The sequence below is a fragment of the Triplophysa dalaica genome, chromosome 3 (genome assembly GCF_015846415.1).
Source record: "Triplophysa dalaica isolate WHDGS20190420 chromosome 3, ASM1584641v1, whole genome shotgun sequence".
In the NCBI taxonomy this organism is placed as follows: Eukaryota; Metazoa; Chordata; class Actinopteri; order Cypriniformes; family Nemacheilidae; genus Triplophysa; species Triplophysa dalaica.
This window is the reverse complement of record NC_079544.1, coordinates 20,368,188-20,383,353: the sequence shown is the minus strand read 5'-3', so window position 1 is coordinate 20,383,353 and position 15,166 is coordinate 20,368,188. Positions and strand designations below refer to the sequence as shown.

General features: G+C 36.5%; 1 protein-coding gene across 1 annotated transcript; it reads right to left on the bottom strand.

Annotated features, from left to right (window-relative positions):
• Nucleotides 1-1,542: 1,542 nt before the first annotated feature.
• fndc7a (fibronectin type III domain containing 7a) lies at nucleotides 1,543-10,621 on the bottom strand. Its single transcript, XM_056743682.1, has 12 exons — nucleotides 10,284-10,621; nucleotides 9,693-9,950; nucleotides 8,029-8,286; nucleotides 6,484-6,735; nucleotides 6,046-6,300; nucleotides 5,702-5,956; nucleotides 5,017-5,271; nucleotides 4,650-4,904; nucleotides 4,249-4,509; nucleotides 2,997-3,029; nucleotides 2,861-2,903; nucleotides 1,543-2,129 (listed from the first exon to the last, which is right to left on the bottom strand). The coding sequence occupies exons 1-11, from the start codon at nucleotides 10,501-10,503 to the stop codon at nucleotides 2,872-2,874; spliced, it is 2,334 nt and encodes a 777-aa protein (XP_056599660.1). The 5' UTR covers nucleotides 10,504-10,621; the 3' UTR covers nucleotides 1,543-2,129; nucleotides 2,861-2,871.
• Between the last annotated feature and the right edge of the window lie 4,545 nt (nucleotides 10,622-15,166).

The window sequence follows — 15,166 nt, the reverse complement described above, 5'->3', positions numbered from 1 at the left end:
AAATTTCAACCACTGAATAATATTTGAAAAAGAAAAAATGATGTAATGTGCTAAAGATGGATCATCATTTATGTTGGAACACAAATTTGGCAACTTGAACATAGTTTATTTCGTTATAAACCTGGGTGAACATAACTTTCATATGTGCAACCAGTGTACTTTTTATTCTTAATCTAACAGATTATTTTCAGTGTAAAAATTTAGTTGATCTGGTAGTGTATAGTGCATGGCACTAGAAACATCATGGGTTTAATTCCCACGAAACTCATGAACTGGTTTAGTGTATAGCCTTGCGCTGTAAGTTGGTTTAGGAAAATCATTAAATTCACTCTTTGTTTTAATGCAGTCTGGATTCATGAATCTCATCTAAAAATAAAGTCTAAATGCTTGATTTAATAATAATGGTTTAATAATGTTTTTTTATTGTGCATTCTAAGTAATATCAATCAAAATGCAGTTTAGCTGTTTTGATGAAGTATTAATAAATTAAAAAGTACAGCGGAGTAATACAATAAAATACAATAAAAACATAACACCATTTTTGACATATTTTCAATATATGCATTATAGATGAAATGTAAGCAAATATCCTGTATATCCTCTTTTGTGTGAGATGTATGAATCCATGCTGTACATTCCATTTTTAACACATTAGATTTTTTAGGAAGAAGCTCACAACAGACCACAAATGGTGACCATTTTCTCATTATTTGTTTCCTGATTGATGATGTTTCATAGCTTTGTGTACTGTACTTATTGTTTGCTCTCAAGGCAAAATGTTATATGCTCTCTCAGTTTTAAGTACCTTTGAATGAAAGCAGCTGCTAAATGAATAAAAATAAATGTTATGCGAATGTCTTGTTTTGCAGTAAGCATAGAGCATACTGTACATGCTTACAATAATTCATATTTTTTTATTTAATAATAAATATATTATGCTATACATAGACTGCCAAAGTCTTTAAATGTTTTATCTGCAGTTTATAAACTATACGTGTAGTATAAAAGGCATATCAGAGAATGTTTCTTCATTTGTATCTAATAAACATGTTGTTTGTGTGTTGCAGACGTTCCGTTGGTTCCAAAAGTCAATCAATTATGACTGTGAACACTGTGAAGATCTGCTTACATAGGGTCAGCTAGGGGTCAAAGTGTAACCTGTATTTAATTTGATTTTTGGACGGTGATAAATTCAGTAAATACATTAGAAATCAATTGAAACTAACAAGGGTTAGGACATCCAATTTTGCCATGCACCACCATTGGATCAACCTATGACGTAATGAATTTGGCACTGGCCCAAAACCTTTATTCAATATGGTTATATGTATTAAGTTAGTTAAAAGTTAATATGATTCCTTAATTTAAGTTAATGTTAAAGAGGCTTTTAAATGTTATAAAGTGAATCTTTAAAAGATGAGGTATCACTTTTCTATGTTACATATATTTCTAAAATAACTTCTTTCTGTGTGAACAGCAAGCAAACAGAGACTTTGAAATAATAATCACAACAAATAAAGAAATATATATTCTCAATTGTTTTTGCTTTATGCTTTTTATTCAGAGTGCTAAAGAATGTAATTGTATTAAGTTGCAGTAGAAGTTCTTAGTCTGTATCATCCAAAGGACAAACATGACCCAGGGCGGACACCAATCCTGAAACTTGTTCAGATTTCTCCGTAACCTACTTTAGAGATCCGCCCTGCTGTATACACACTTGTACAATCCTTTGGAGGCTTTCTGCTTAGGGGATTTTCCTACGAATTCTTAAAAGTTTCGATCATTGAGGTATGTTACTCATATCTCTTTAGCGTGTCAAACTAAAAGATTGTGTAACTTGTGTAGCATTGAATAAGCAAAACTTATTCTCCCGTTCTAGATATATAACATTAAGACTTTGCATTGAATACAGAGAATTATCTATAGAATCCAAACATTGAAAGGTGTATATACTGTATATAAAATCCAGAGACAGTTAAAACGGTTAAAAGTTTGAATAAAAAATATTTTTTTCTATCGCTTTAAAGGTAGTTACATTTCTGGCAAACAATATATATATATAAATGTGGGAGTGGAATAAAGTCTTCTTGTTGTTTGACGTCATAGCATGATCTTCTTTTAGCCGGGCCCTTGAAAAGAAGACAAAAAGATATCAAACTGAGACATTTGAGGGCGGTCACACACTAATCTGTCTTTATATGACCTAAATCCTGTTCACGTCATTCAGAACAAATCCCACTTTGTCTTTATTATTCTTTTGTCTCATGTAACCACAATTACTTCCTTTCACTCATCTTTCAAGGTGATGTCATTCACGTTTGGAGGTATTTGTATCTAGCGGCTACATTCAGGATATATTGAAGTCAAAGGACAAAATGAAGTAATTCCAAACTTAGTGTATTAAAGATAGGCTGCAAAGTCCTCTCATTGTAAACAATTTTTGTAAGACAGAAAGTCTTACATGGGCTGTATTGGGCATTGATTCTCATTTTATTAAACAGTGTAATATATATATAAAGTATATTAAAATATATAAAGACAGAAAAACTGCCTTGTCACTGGACCTCAGGGGACAACTTTACATTTAAGCCAATTACTCTCCTAAATGTGTCTCATAAATCTTCTGTGCCTCATAAATGTAATGACAACAGTCACTTTATCTGTTACGCCTTAGCAAGTTTGTATTGTCACAGACTGTACAGTAGTAAGCTATTGTGAGATGACCACAGGGTCACGTACGCTTTATCTCACGTGGACACAAAGACGTCTAGTATCGAATAGCCAGTATTTCACACACCAGTGTGAAACTCTCTCGTGTGTTTAGTTAATACATAATTGTAAACATTTTATTTGCACTTACGTAGTAGAGTTCTAGTCCACACTCCTCCTCCCTCGATAGATCACTGCAGAGATACAGAAAGACAAGTTATGTCAATTATAAATTGCATTAATCTAGTTGCATTCAATTTTTATATGAGGTTTCAGGTGATACATACCCCCCACTCCCACACTGTTCCCAGAGCAGGACACTGAAAAATCAAAGAAAACATTAGTTCATATTAATAGTATATTTATTATAGACATTATAATGAAGATTTCTGCTATTTTTTCCTTTATTATGTTAATACTGGTGGGTAACCAATATACAATCTTAAAGATTAAGATGCTTCACCATGCAATAGAATAACCATTTTGAACCAAAATGTTCTATGTTGTGTGAATGAAATTTTTGTTTACTTAACCCTTGTAGGGTGTTATTGTTGCGGGTCTAAAGGAACCACAGCATTATTCAATCAATACAGCCATTAAAACGTGTGTTCAATTCTTTACAGGTGTTTACTTCATTAAAAGCAACACAGACAGCATATATGGGTAATGTTTGTCTGTTAAATCATATTTGTGACCATGGACCTGACCCTGGGTCTTAAGTAGCATGAGATTTTTTTCACAATAGCCAAAACAAAATTGTATGGGTCATAATTATTGATTTTTCTTTTATGCCAAAAATCATTAGGCTATTAAGTAAAGATCGTGTTCCATAAAGATATTTTCTAAATTGCCTACCGTAAATATATAAAAACATTTTTGTGAGTAATATGCTATGCCAAGGACTTCCTTTGGACAACTTTAAAGGTGGAATTTTCTCAGTATTTTCTTGCACCCTCAGATCCAGAGTTTTAAGTAGTTGTATCTGACAAATATTGCCAATTGAAAGCTAATTTATTCAGCTTTCAGATGATGTATGAATCTTAATAAAAGACCCATGTTTATCTTGAATAAAAGTAGATGTCTTAGGTTTAAAAACTATAACTGCATAATCTTCTTAGTTACTTTAGTACAGGTTTTTTTCCGGGGAACCCCAGGGGGCTCCATGATGTTCTAAGGGACCCAGAATAAAAAACAAGACATCAAAAGTTGTAAAATTCTACTGAAGATTATGACAGTGTTCTTTCCACAAACAGTATGTTCTCTTTATAATATCACATGTACTATTTGTTTAACAGTTTTAATGCTATCTTAAAAAATAGATATGTATTTTGTAGAAAGGGGGTCCCTTGCAACAGTCCTTGGCATGAAATGTTTGTATAACCCTGTCTTAATAAACAGTGAAAAGAGGTCGCATAGACCCGACCCCAGACATAAGGGTTAATAACCAAGTCTTCATTCTTCTTTAATCCTGATTTAAAAAAAAAAAATCTTAATTCTACAGTGTTTGAAACACATGTCACAGTATTAATTGATGTGTACCGGAGTAGAGTCTTCTTGAGCAGAATGTGACTTTAGAACCGTCCTGTGTTAAGGGAGCGACCACAACCGAGTACACCTCCCCACACAAGATCTCGGCCACATCACATGAGTTTGACCCTTGTTCTGGATTGCAGGTGTAGTTGGATCTGGTACCATACAGATCGGCGGTGTAGTTGTACAGGCCAGGAGAAGAGCGCCAGTACACCCGCAAAGTGTTGTTCGCCATGCGGTAGAGTTTCACACTAGATGGACAACACCCACCTGAGATTGAGATGGAGAAAACAGAAGGTACAGAAATGATGTAGATGAATCTGAAGTTAACAAATTTAACTGAGTCATCAAGTTAAATCAGGGCACATGTGTTTATCAAGCTAGCGCAAGAAGCCAACTTTTAAACTCACTTGAAGAGAAACCATGGTAATTGCACTGTGTCTTATGCCCGGATATACTGATGGCCTCCAGGGACACATTGTAGTGGGTGTTACATGTAATGCATCCCATCAGGCAGTGGGTGTCCATGGTATGGCATTTGGCGTGACCTCTTGGTGACGTCAGGGAGGTGACATAAGAATGTGCTCCAATAGCGGGCGACCAGACCACGTTGGTCATGGCCTGGGTCATCTGTTCTACGCTCAAAGTATCCGGACAACAGGGTCCTAAAGAAAGATTCACACTTCATAAACCAAATGGAAGTTAAACATTGATCGTTTGTTTTACCACTTTATTTATCACTTAAATCACTGAAGGGTTTCCATGGTAACACTTGACCTGTTTCCAGGGGAACGGAGTAGCTAGGCAAGCTGTCCCCTGCTTCAGTGGAGGCAGATGTGCTGATGTCATACGTGGCTCCGCAGGTCACATTGCTGATGGTACAGGAAGTGCCGGTGGACGAACAGGAGAAGGCATCGGTGAAGCTCATGGCAAGCACTGTGTAATTAGCCTGAGTGTTCGCAGACGTCCATGACACCTGTATGGTCGAGGAGTCCACCTGAGTCACGTTCTGGATCTCAGGAGCACAGGGAGCTAAGAAAATGACAGTGAATGATGATCTATAAAAGGCATTCATCATTTACTCAGCCTTATGTCATTTTAAACCTGTATGACTTTCTTTCTTCTACAGAACACAAGAGAAGATATTTTAAAAACTGTTGGTAACCAGACAAGTTTGTACCCCATTGATCTCCATTGTATGGACACAAATATATTCTCAAAATATCTTCTTGTGTGTTCCTCACAAGAAAGATCCATTTACAGGTTTTCAATGACGAGTGGTTGAATAAATTAAAATATAGGCATTCAGAACAACGTGACAGTGAGTATATACAGTACCAGAAAAAATACATTATTTTAAAGAATACTTGATTTTTTTAAGTGAACGTTTCCCCCATATGATTGTGAATGTATCTCTTTGTGTTATAGGTAAGTATTGGTCCAGTTGGCCTGTTGTGTGTACCTGTCCGCCGTGTGTGCGGTAAACAGGAATTATTGCACTGCATATCGTTGCACGGCCGCACCACCACACTGTACAGACTGTCACAGGTGAGATCAGAGAGGGCGCACACGGGAGCCGTGTCGCTGCAGTGGATCGTTTCGGGCCCGTCGGCGGCGATCGTCTCGTATATCTCAGCTCCTCGAACAGATGACCACGAAATCTCCAATGTTTCTGTAGATATGAGGGACACGAACACATCCTCTGGACAGCATGGGACTGAACAGAGAGAGAGAGAGAGAGTTAAATAAAACAAAAAATATACAAGTCGGTTGTACTGGTTTAGCACTTTGATATGTGGTACACACTTGTAGTGTAGTTGAGTACTTGACCCGGTGGACTGGAGCCGGCCTGGTTGTAAGAGAACACAGTGGTGAGGTACGTGTAACCACAGATACAGCTGAATTGGCAGGCGGTGCCAGTTGTGTTGCATTGTTCCTCGAAGCCGTCATCCCTTTTCACGTAGGCAATGTAGTAGTCCACCCACGACACCTCCGACCACATGACGGAACAGTTGGCCGCCGTCGGCTCCTCGATCCACACCTGCTCCGGAGGACAGGGGACTGCAGAACATGAGAAATTATGAAAAACGCGTTATAGAAATTGAATACTATCAATATGGTAGTGTGATAATACAGGTGGCATTATTTTCTTGTAATATTATCTAGATAATTATAGTAATTTGTTCATTAAGTCCATTTAGTATTGACTTGCTCCTAGTATGTTTGTGTTTAAGTAATACATACATGTGAGAAGATCTTCTGGGTTTGACGGCTCACTGGGTCCGGCGTCATTGGATGCTGTGACGGTGACGGTGTGGTTCTGCCCGCAGCTCAGAGGAGTGATGACGCAGTAGGCGTCCTGAGAGCTGCAGTTCTGACCGGTTGAGCTCAGAGCTAAGTACGACTCTGCACCTTGGACCTGGATCCAGAACACCTCCAGACCCACGGAACGGCCTGGCATTAACTGAACCTGCACAGCCCCGGGGACAGGAGGACCTGAGGAGAGAGAACATCAAAGTTAGAATTCATTTTTAAATATTAATTGTGTATATGTGAATTACATTTTTTTATCCTGCACAATATTACACTTACACCAGACGCAACTGGCGCGATGCGTGGTTGTCGCATCGCACCGGGCTGCATACAGTCTCTACAAAATGTGAAACTATAATGGGTTCTAAAGAATTTCTAATGTCTTTTCTCGTCCGGTGTAGACACGGTGTCTCAAAAATAAGTATTCCTTAAGATCGTTTTATTAAATATACAAGTAATAAAAATGAGTTTTTTTCAATATGTCCTGTTTAAGTATACTTTGCATTATGTGGTACGTATCGATCATATCGGTATCAAAATTAGGTTTCTATATTTTAACCTATAAATCATAAATCATCTACTCTGGTTAAACTACTTAAGCTCCACCCTGCTCACAAATACAGAATAGTGCTGTATTTCTGTCCTGATCATTCACTTACTGCTTTAAGCAAAACATTGTTGATGTAGGTACAGTATGTAAATACAGTATTTATGAAATCTTTAATTTATAGGATCGAAAGCATATTGTTTGAATCCGACTGCTGTTTGAATGCTTTCTGTCTTGAGACCTGTTTGACTTGTGGCTATTAAGAACATTATTCTTTGTTGCTCTGAAAGAACATCTGTAATTTGTTTATTACATAAAACATATACCAGAAATGTTAGAAGGTGAAAGAATCGATAACTAGTGTAAAGTAGGCTTGGTACATGATTTTCTGGGAAAAACTAGAACTAATGGTTTCCTTTAGTAAATGTTTTCAAATAAAAGCAGTTGTCCAATTTTTCCCTTTTGTTTCAAGGGAGTTTTATAGTAATATTTAGATACTGCATACAGGCTAATGTACTGGTAATCCGCTTCCAGTGCTAAAGAATGATCAGTTATCATTATCGGCCAAAATGTACTTATCGGTGCATCCCTAGTGGTACGTTATATCAATGTACTAGTAGTATACTTGTAAGTGTCCTATTTCAGTACTATTTGGGATTCAACAGGCCCAATTTTTTATATGATTTTTTGTAGGAAAAATATACCTAGACATAACTGACAGTATAACTCAGCAGTATACTTAAGTGTATGAAAAGCACATTAAGTAGACTGAAAGTATACTTTCTTATTTTAGTTTAAAGAAGCACACTTGAACAAACGTTTTGTAAGGGTGCAGATATTCTCTAACAGATGTTTTCATAGAAACATAAGAATGATTGACAACTAGTAAACAAAATGATGTCTTGAAAACTACGGTGACTTATCCGTACGTGTGATTTGGGAGATGGTGATGTCATCTCCTTGGATACCGGCAGGGTCCCAGGCATTGGCTTTGATGCTGTAGGTTGTGCCAGGTTCGAGAGCATCGAAGGTCATATTGGTCTCTGACGTGTTGAGTGTGACCCGTGTGACTGAACCTTCCATGATCAGACAAAGGGTGTACAACACAGCCTGGTCCACTGGATTCCAGGTTACCACGATGATATCACTGCCGGGAGAGCTGGAATTCAACTGTGGGGCCACCAGCACTGCCGAGAGAAAGAGAGAGTAACGTGAACAGATAGAGAAGACGTAAAAAAATGTGAAGATATACAGTGATCAATTGAGAGGTGGATCAAAAAAGAAAGAAAAATTTAAACGAGAAAGAACGATTTAATTGAGAAAAGGCAGAAGCAGAGTTTTTTTTATTAAAAACATTTGTGTTTTCATGCTGTCTACATTGGACCGTAAGATCAGTTTTTTATTTTTCAAATAAAAGAGTACAATTATAAAAAGATTTTGATGTTGAAAGTTTTGATGTAACGATAATGTGCATTATCAATAAAAAAATGTTGCCATAAGAATAATAATCGCCTTTATCTATTATCTAGGAATTTGGGATACGTGAAAGACGCTAAAGACGAATACTGCCCTCTGGTGGTAAGTTTGGATCATCTTAAACTAAAAAGTCCCACTGAGTTTTTCCCACATGTAGTTATTGGAAAAGACTTTAACAAATCACATAACTGTGGACATTCTATGTGCTTGTCTTAGGTATAAAGGTACATAAAAGTAGAAAGCAACTGAAATAAAATATAACATCTAATATAATCTGGTAGGGATAGCTATAGGATCTTGAGATTGATATACAATCACATGCAGCGTATCTCTGGGGTGAAATAGAGTAGAGCGAAAGTTCTGTTGTTACACAAACAGAACAAAAATCCATCCCTCTTATGTTACATCCAACTATTCCTTGGGGAGACGCGACAGCCTAGTTCTCATGGTTTATCTTCTTCTTCACCTCCAGCAAGATGCAGTTACCATCAATAGTTAGTAAAGCCAGAAGTACCAACGCACACAATAGTTACAACACAATACTGTATTATTGCTCCAGGTTCTAAAGGACAAGTTATTGTCATCTAAACAGAAACCAGGGCTCGGTTTTCTTCTGTTGTGTAATGTTAGATCTTTTGAAAAGTTACAATTGTAATTATTAAAAGAAAGTTTTAGATAGCCCTTTATAAGGCACATTTTTATATAAACTTTATTTTGTTTACAGTGTAAACTTTATTTGACTATAAACTGTTGTTTTGAGGTTTAAACTGGTGTGTGGATAGGAATTCAAGTATGATTCTATTCATAAGCCTTGCTTTCATTTGTCATTCCACTCGTATCGATAATTCTTACAAAATAGCTCTCATTTGATTTTCACTGCTGGGATGCTGGTCTGGGAGCCTCACATTGAAAGGTTTTCTTTGGGCATGCTGGTCCAACAAGTGTTTTAGGCACATGTCAGCTGGTTAAACCAGTTACGCTAGTTTGACCATGAGGAAAGATCAACTAAACCATCATAAACCAGCTAAGACCAGCATCCCAAATTTGACTGGTTTAGGCTATTTTTACTTTTTTTATGTTGAGTGACGCATCATTAGTTGTTTCAGTGAGAGTTTACCTGTCCTAGCTGTCATGGGAAGGGAGGGCTGACTCCGTCCCCCGCTGTTGACAGACATCACACTGAGGGTGTATTGGGTGTAGGGCTGTAGGTTGATCACTGTCCCAGGAGAATTTTGCACTGCTGTTTCAGAGAAGAAGCCGTCGTCGGTTTCCGCCCGGAGGATGTAGCCGGTGGCACCGATCACCTGCCCGAACTCCACAGTGATGCTGTGGCTGAGTTTAGAGTACGCCTGCACTATGGCGGGAACTTCAGGAGCTGGTGTGGCATAATACAACATAAATATTATAAATAATTATTTTATTAATAACAAGCTTTTTGTGGTGGAAAACTGATTTTAGAAACATTTGTATATGTTTTAAAATAAAATGATTGAGAAAATTAAACTATTGTCTTAGTAGTAATATCATCACAAACAGGGTCACAAATGTTTATGATAAATCAAATGTTACAATGTATCTCATATGAAAAATGCTTTCATGTATGTACACATCTATAAACAATATACACAAAATGATGGTATTGTAAAACGTCAAAATTTGAACGATTTACGTCAGCGTCTCTTCAACAACACAAGCTCGCGACGGTCACCTGTCGTCTCCTCGGTTTCTGCGCTGCTGAGCACGTTCACCGCGTTGTCCATCGCCTCGACCCGCATCCTGTACACGGTATTCGGTGAGAGAGAGTTAACGGAGCCCATGACCGTGCTGCCGCTGAACTGCGCGAACACGGACGGCTCGGGCGAGTTCTTCGGCGTGGCGGTGATCTTGTACGAGCTCGCGCCCGTATGTCCGCTCCAGCGCACCGTCATGCTTTTAGAGGTGACGGTGAACACTGATAAAGTAATGTCTGTAAACACAGCACAAAATCATATATTTTACAGCATTGTCGTTTTCTATAAATATTTAAAAATGCGTGAAACTGGTATCTACTCCTTTAAAACATTTCCTGTTAGGTTTTTACCGTTAAATCAATTACAAAAGTCCCTGGTTTGGGACTTATTTTAAAAACATTTAATGAGATAATTAAGACCAAATACTCACCTAGATACCATCGCAGTAACCATACAACAAATATCACATTATTTTACCCATAATTTGAATGTTTGTGATAGTTTCTGTTTTTTTTTAGTTGGGTTGTGTCGCAAACAATCATATTTATATATATTTCTTACCGTTTTGTGCTGCGTATATCTGTAAATAAGAGACAGAAATAATACAAATTTTAATATTTTTAATATTCTTTCTTATCTTATATCCTCTATTCGTTTTCTCTTAGGGACCCTTATTATGTTTTCATAAGAGTATTATGTGCCATTACTCTGCAAGGAAGCTTATTTAAACATCACTCAGCACAGATTTTAGACCCTGAGCATTTATCCTCCTGTCTGGAATGACACTAGACTATAACTGTTTAAATCATAACTGCTAACATAGCCCTTTGCACCACCATTCACAAAGGATACAACTGTTTTTAAAATTGCATACAGAAAGCAAATGTTAATTCTTACCTGTGACAAGGTGATAATTAATAAGGCAAAATTTGTTAGATATAAATATTTAGACTCCATTCCTCAAAATTGACGGTATTCAGCTGCCTTGAGGGCACACTCGACACTCCTATCTTGCTGTTTTGACTCTAGATATCTGCAGGGTAGTGGCTGAAGCTTAAGTTTTTCTGTTTTTTTTCTTACCTTCCAACAGGTATTTTATTGTTCTGAGAGTACTGAGTCTTCATGGGCGCCCCTCCCTTTGGCAGGGAGGGAGGATCGACCTATCAGCGCAGAAGGAGGCTACACATAAACACATGAGGACAGATGATAAACATGCTCTTCACCATTATGCTTTCTATTGTTGTTAAATATAAAAGAATGAAAAAAGAACTTATCATTACACAAACTGTATTAAAGGATATAACTCTATACTCATGTTGAAACCTACAATAGTATTGTTAAGAGCACCTTTATAATCCCTATTAAAAACATGAATGTGCTGCAATTAAGCATCAAAGAGGCATTTCTATCATATCATACACTTGATTTTATTGCCTAGATGTTGCACTTAGATCAGATTTTTTTTCTGTTATGTTTCATAGAAAAATTTACTTTAACTTAGACGTTTCCCTCAAAACACTATGGGATATAAATTAAAGAAACAAACAAGATATAAATGAGAAAATTTGGTTCGGAAATAATTTGATAAGATCTCTTCTGAAATTCAAGAGGATACACATGAGACTATAGGGTCCTTTTCTAAGGAGAAACAAAAGTCTCCATCTGTTCTCTAGTGTCAATTTCTTTCTATAGGAAAAACAATTAAGGTTGGAGGCACTGACCACATAGAACGCTTGTGGCATATTTTGTTAATTTTGCATTTATAAAGCAAAACGCAAAACGTTTAAGTTTGTATTATTTTGTCACTCTTGTCATTCCCAAATCATCTGGAATACAAGCATTTTTAATAAATGATTGTGATTGAAAAGCATTTAACTTCTGGCTAATATTTGTTTTCCACAAAGTATAAACTCATATGGGACACATGATGGTGAGAAAATGATGACACAGTGTTCATTTTTGGCGATCTTTCTCAATTTCATAGTACGTTCCTAAAGGCTTTGTCATCTAAGTTGCACAAAACCATAAAACCAAAAACAAATCTTTGTGAATTTTCAATGCCAGTTATGGCAGCAAACTATAATAAAATGTTTCTTATACATCTGTAGCTATAGTTCTAATAATGTAACATGACCAGTTGTAAACTTACAGGGCTTTTTTGCTAAAGGGCTCATAGATGTTTTTACCTCCCATATACTCATTTGATATGAACAGTTTATCCAGTGTCAATATTTAAATTGTACAACAGCATGATTTATGAGCGCTGGTTTAGGTTACTCCAGCTCAGGGGTATTGACAGATACAGCCGTCCACAATGATACCTGCTTTTATTCACACAATTTCTCAAATTTGACAGTGCATTTTTGTTATTTTTATTGTAAGGGCTTGGAGAATTTATACTTAGGTCATTGAGGAAAATTCTATTTTCCTGTACTGTAACTGTTTCGAACAATTTCTTTTTCTATTCACATTATTCATCTTGTTGAAATAACAGACCGCCATTGTAACTGTAAATGGTAAATGCACCCTTTTTCTCCATAGACCGTTTCTACAAGGCACACATCCTCAGTGTCAACACCTAGGCTGGCAAAAGCCATGTTCTCGTATGCCAGATCAGATTATGCCTTTTCTAGGCAGCCACATTCATGGTGCTGCATGAGCATTGGTTTTGTTGCCGGATTGGGTACCCATGCATTAATTTCCCAAATGTTTCAATGTCATAACCCTTTCTCTAAACTTTCTATTTCTGTGCACCATAGATATTATTCTTTTTGTGAATAGCATCTACAAGTATTTGCATTCAGTGTAAAAAAATGATTCTGTTTGTGTTTGATGAACATACAGCTGCTGAAAATAAATTTAGAGGCCATTCCAAATTTTTCTTTCAAATCAACATTTCTAGATGAATTGCGGTCATTCCAGTCCAGTTTCTCTTGTATTTAAATAAAATCAATCCTAGGGGGTGACAAAATGTCATCCAACAGCAATGAGAAAGCAGCATAACAACATGAAAACTGTGATAAAAATCGAGGTTATCACATAAAAAAATTGAACTTTTCCTAAATACATTATAAACATGTACTATTATAATTGCTTAAAAGTGAATAACTTGCTGTATTTGAGGTCTGTAAAAATACAGAGCAGCTTTTCTGACCATTTTCTCCAGTTCTCATTTGCTTCAAATAAAAACAGATAGAAACAACATTTTTATTTTAAATTAGACATAACAGGTAACTCAAAGAGTGAAACAAAAATTATAATTTTACCTTAACACATAATTATAAATAGTACATTTTAAAATCAGAAGAACTGATGGTCTCATCCTTTTTTTCTGTGGCAATATATACACTTTTTGTATAGAAAATGAGATATTTTATGTAGAATATTTTGTGTACATATCAGACTGTTGCTGAGAGTGCTAGAGGCTCTTCAGGCTGTTGACGGGGACAGTCCATCATACAAAGTCATCTTAGGTAAATTACCATATCTTGAAAAAAAAAACAGTGTATCAGTTTCATTTTGTTTAAAGACAGGAACGGTCTACTCCAAATCCCACCCAGTAAATCACTTTTATCTGGGTCATGCATGGGTTGCATTTGTCTCAGCTTTGTCGCGTTTTGAAAAGAGCATAATGCATCAGAATGGGAGCATATTCACACAAGTCATGGGAGAAGGCCACCTGATATGTCCATACGCATTTTGGAGTGCTTCAGAAGTTTATTTTACACTGAGAGTGCTGTAGGGCATTGTCTCGGTTTTACTCTACAATAAAAGTCAGCTATTGTTTCCATTTTAGTTTATGAGTGTTACATCAATTTTGATTGATTTTTAAATGAATGCTTTCAGATGTGGATTCACTGAGATTCCGAAAAGCAATTTATGCTTGCTGTGATAGTGTAGCAACATCTGATTGTTGTCCAAATTACAAAGCAAGATTCATTTGCCAGAAATGGAGGTGATGTAGTATGGCGCCGGGGCGGTCTTACCCACTAGGCAAAGGTAGGCAATCGCCTGGGGCCCCCGAGCAACCAGGGGCCTCCAAAAGCAAGGGGTGCACTTAAGCCGTGTCAGCAGACACATATAGCTCAAGTAATCAGTATATTAGTTCATCGGTGCGAAAGCATGGCTCCCCCATTATAGATTAGAGTGGAACATTCCATTAGTATCGTAAATGCGCGTGTATTTTTTTCAAATGATTTTCATTGAGCTTAGTTTTCCCCTGTCGCTTTGACTGGAGGTGAAAAGTTGTGTGCTTTGAGGAAGAAATGAGGGTTGCAAGTAAAGTAAAGTGGCGCATAGTTGGGGTCCCCATACATGAATTTGCCTAGGGCCCCCAAATCACTAAATCCACCCCCGAGTATGGGTTAGAACAATGGGCTAAAGGAACACCTTAAGGGAAAAAAAATGCTTTTCACTACACCGGTATGATTGCAGAAAATATATATATGTTTGTATTAACCATTTATTGAGCAACAGATTTTGTGTGAAAATAAATCATAAGTGGTTAGTTTTGTTTAAAAATGTATAAGGTAGCAAGGGGGGCCTTTTACCCCACATACGCATTGATACAAACAGATTAGATGAAATACTTTGGTCTAAAAATATACAAGTAAATAATTGCTCAAAACCTTCACTTAAGCAAAGTTTGCAATTTTTTTTTGTTTATATCCATAAATAAATATTCTGTCATTAAAATATGTTAATATCACAATATATAAAAACAGAAACAAAATTATTAAAAAGATGTAAAGATTTTGAAAGCATTGGAGATAATAATTTAATATAGATTTATAGTACTCGCAATCAGTGTTGGGTAAGTTACTCTGAAAAAGTAATTAATTACTAGTTACTCATTACATAT

Excerpts from the sequence above, each read along its gene's own strand:
- fndc7a (XM_056743682.1), bottom strand. The coding sequence starts at position 10,503 with ATGACGGTGCGCTGGAGCGGACATACGGGCGCGAGCTCGTACAAGATC. Across the intron at positions 6,736-8,028 it reads CACCATCTCCCAAATCACAC|GTCCTCCTGTCCCCGGGGCT; the intron begins GTACGGATAAGT and ends CTCTCTCCTCAG. Across the intron at positions 3,030-4,248 it reads CTCAAGAAGACTCTACTCCG|TGTCCTGCTCTGGGAACAGT; the intron begins GTACACATCAAT and ends TTGATTTTTCAG.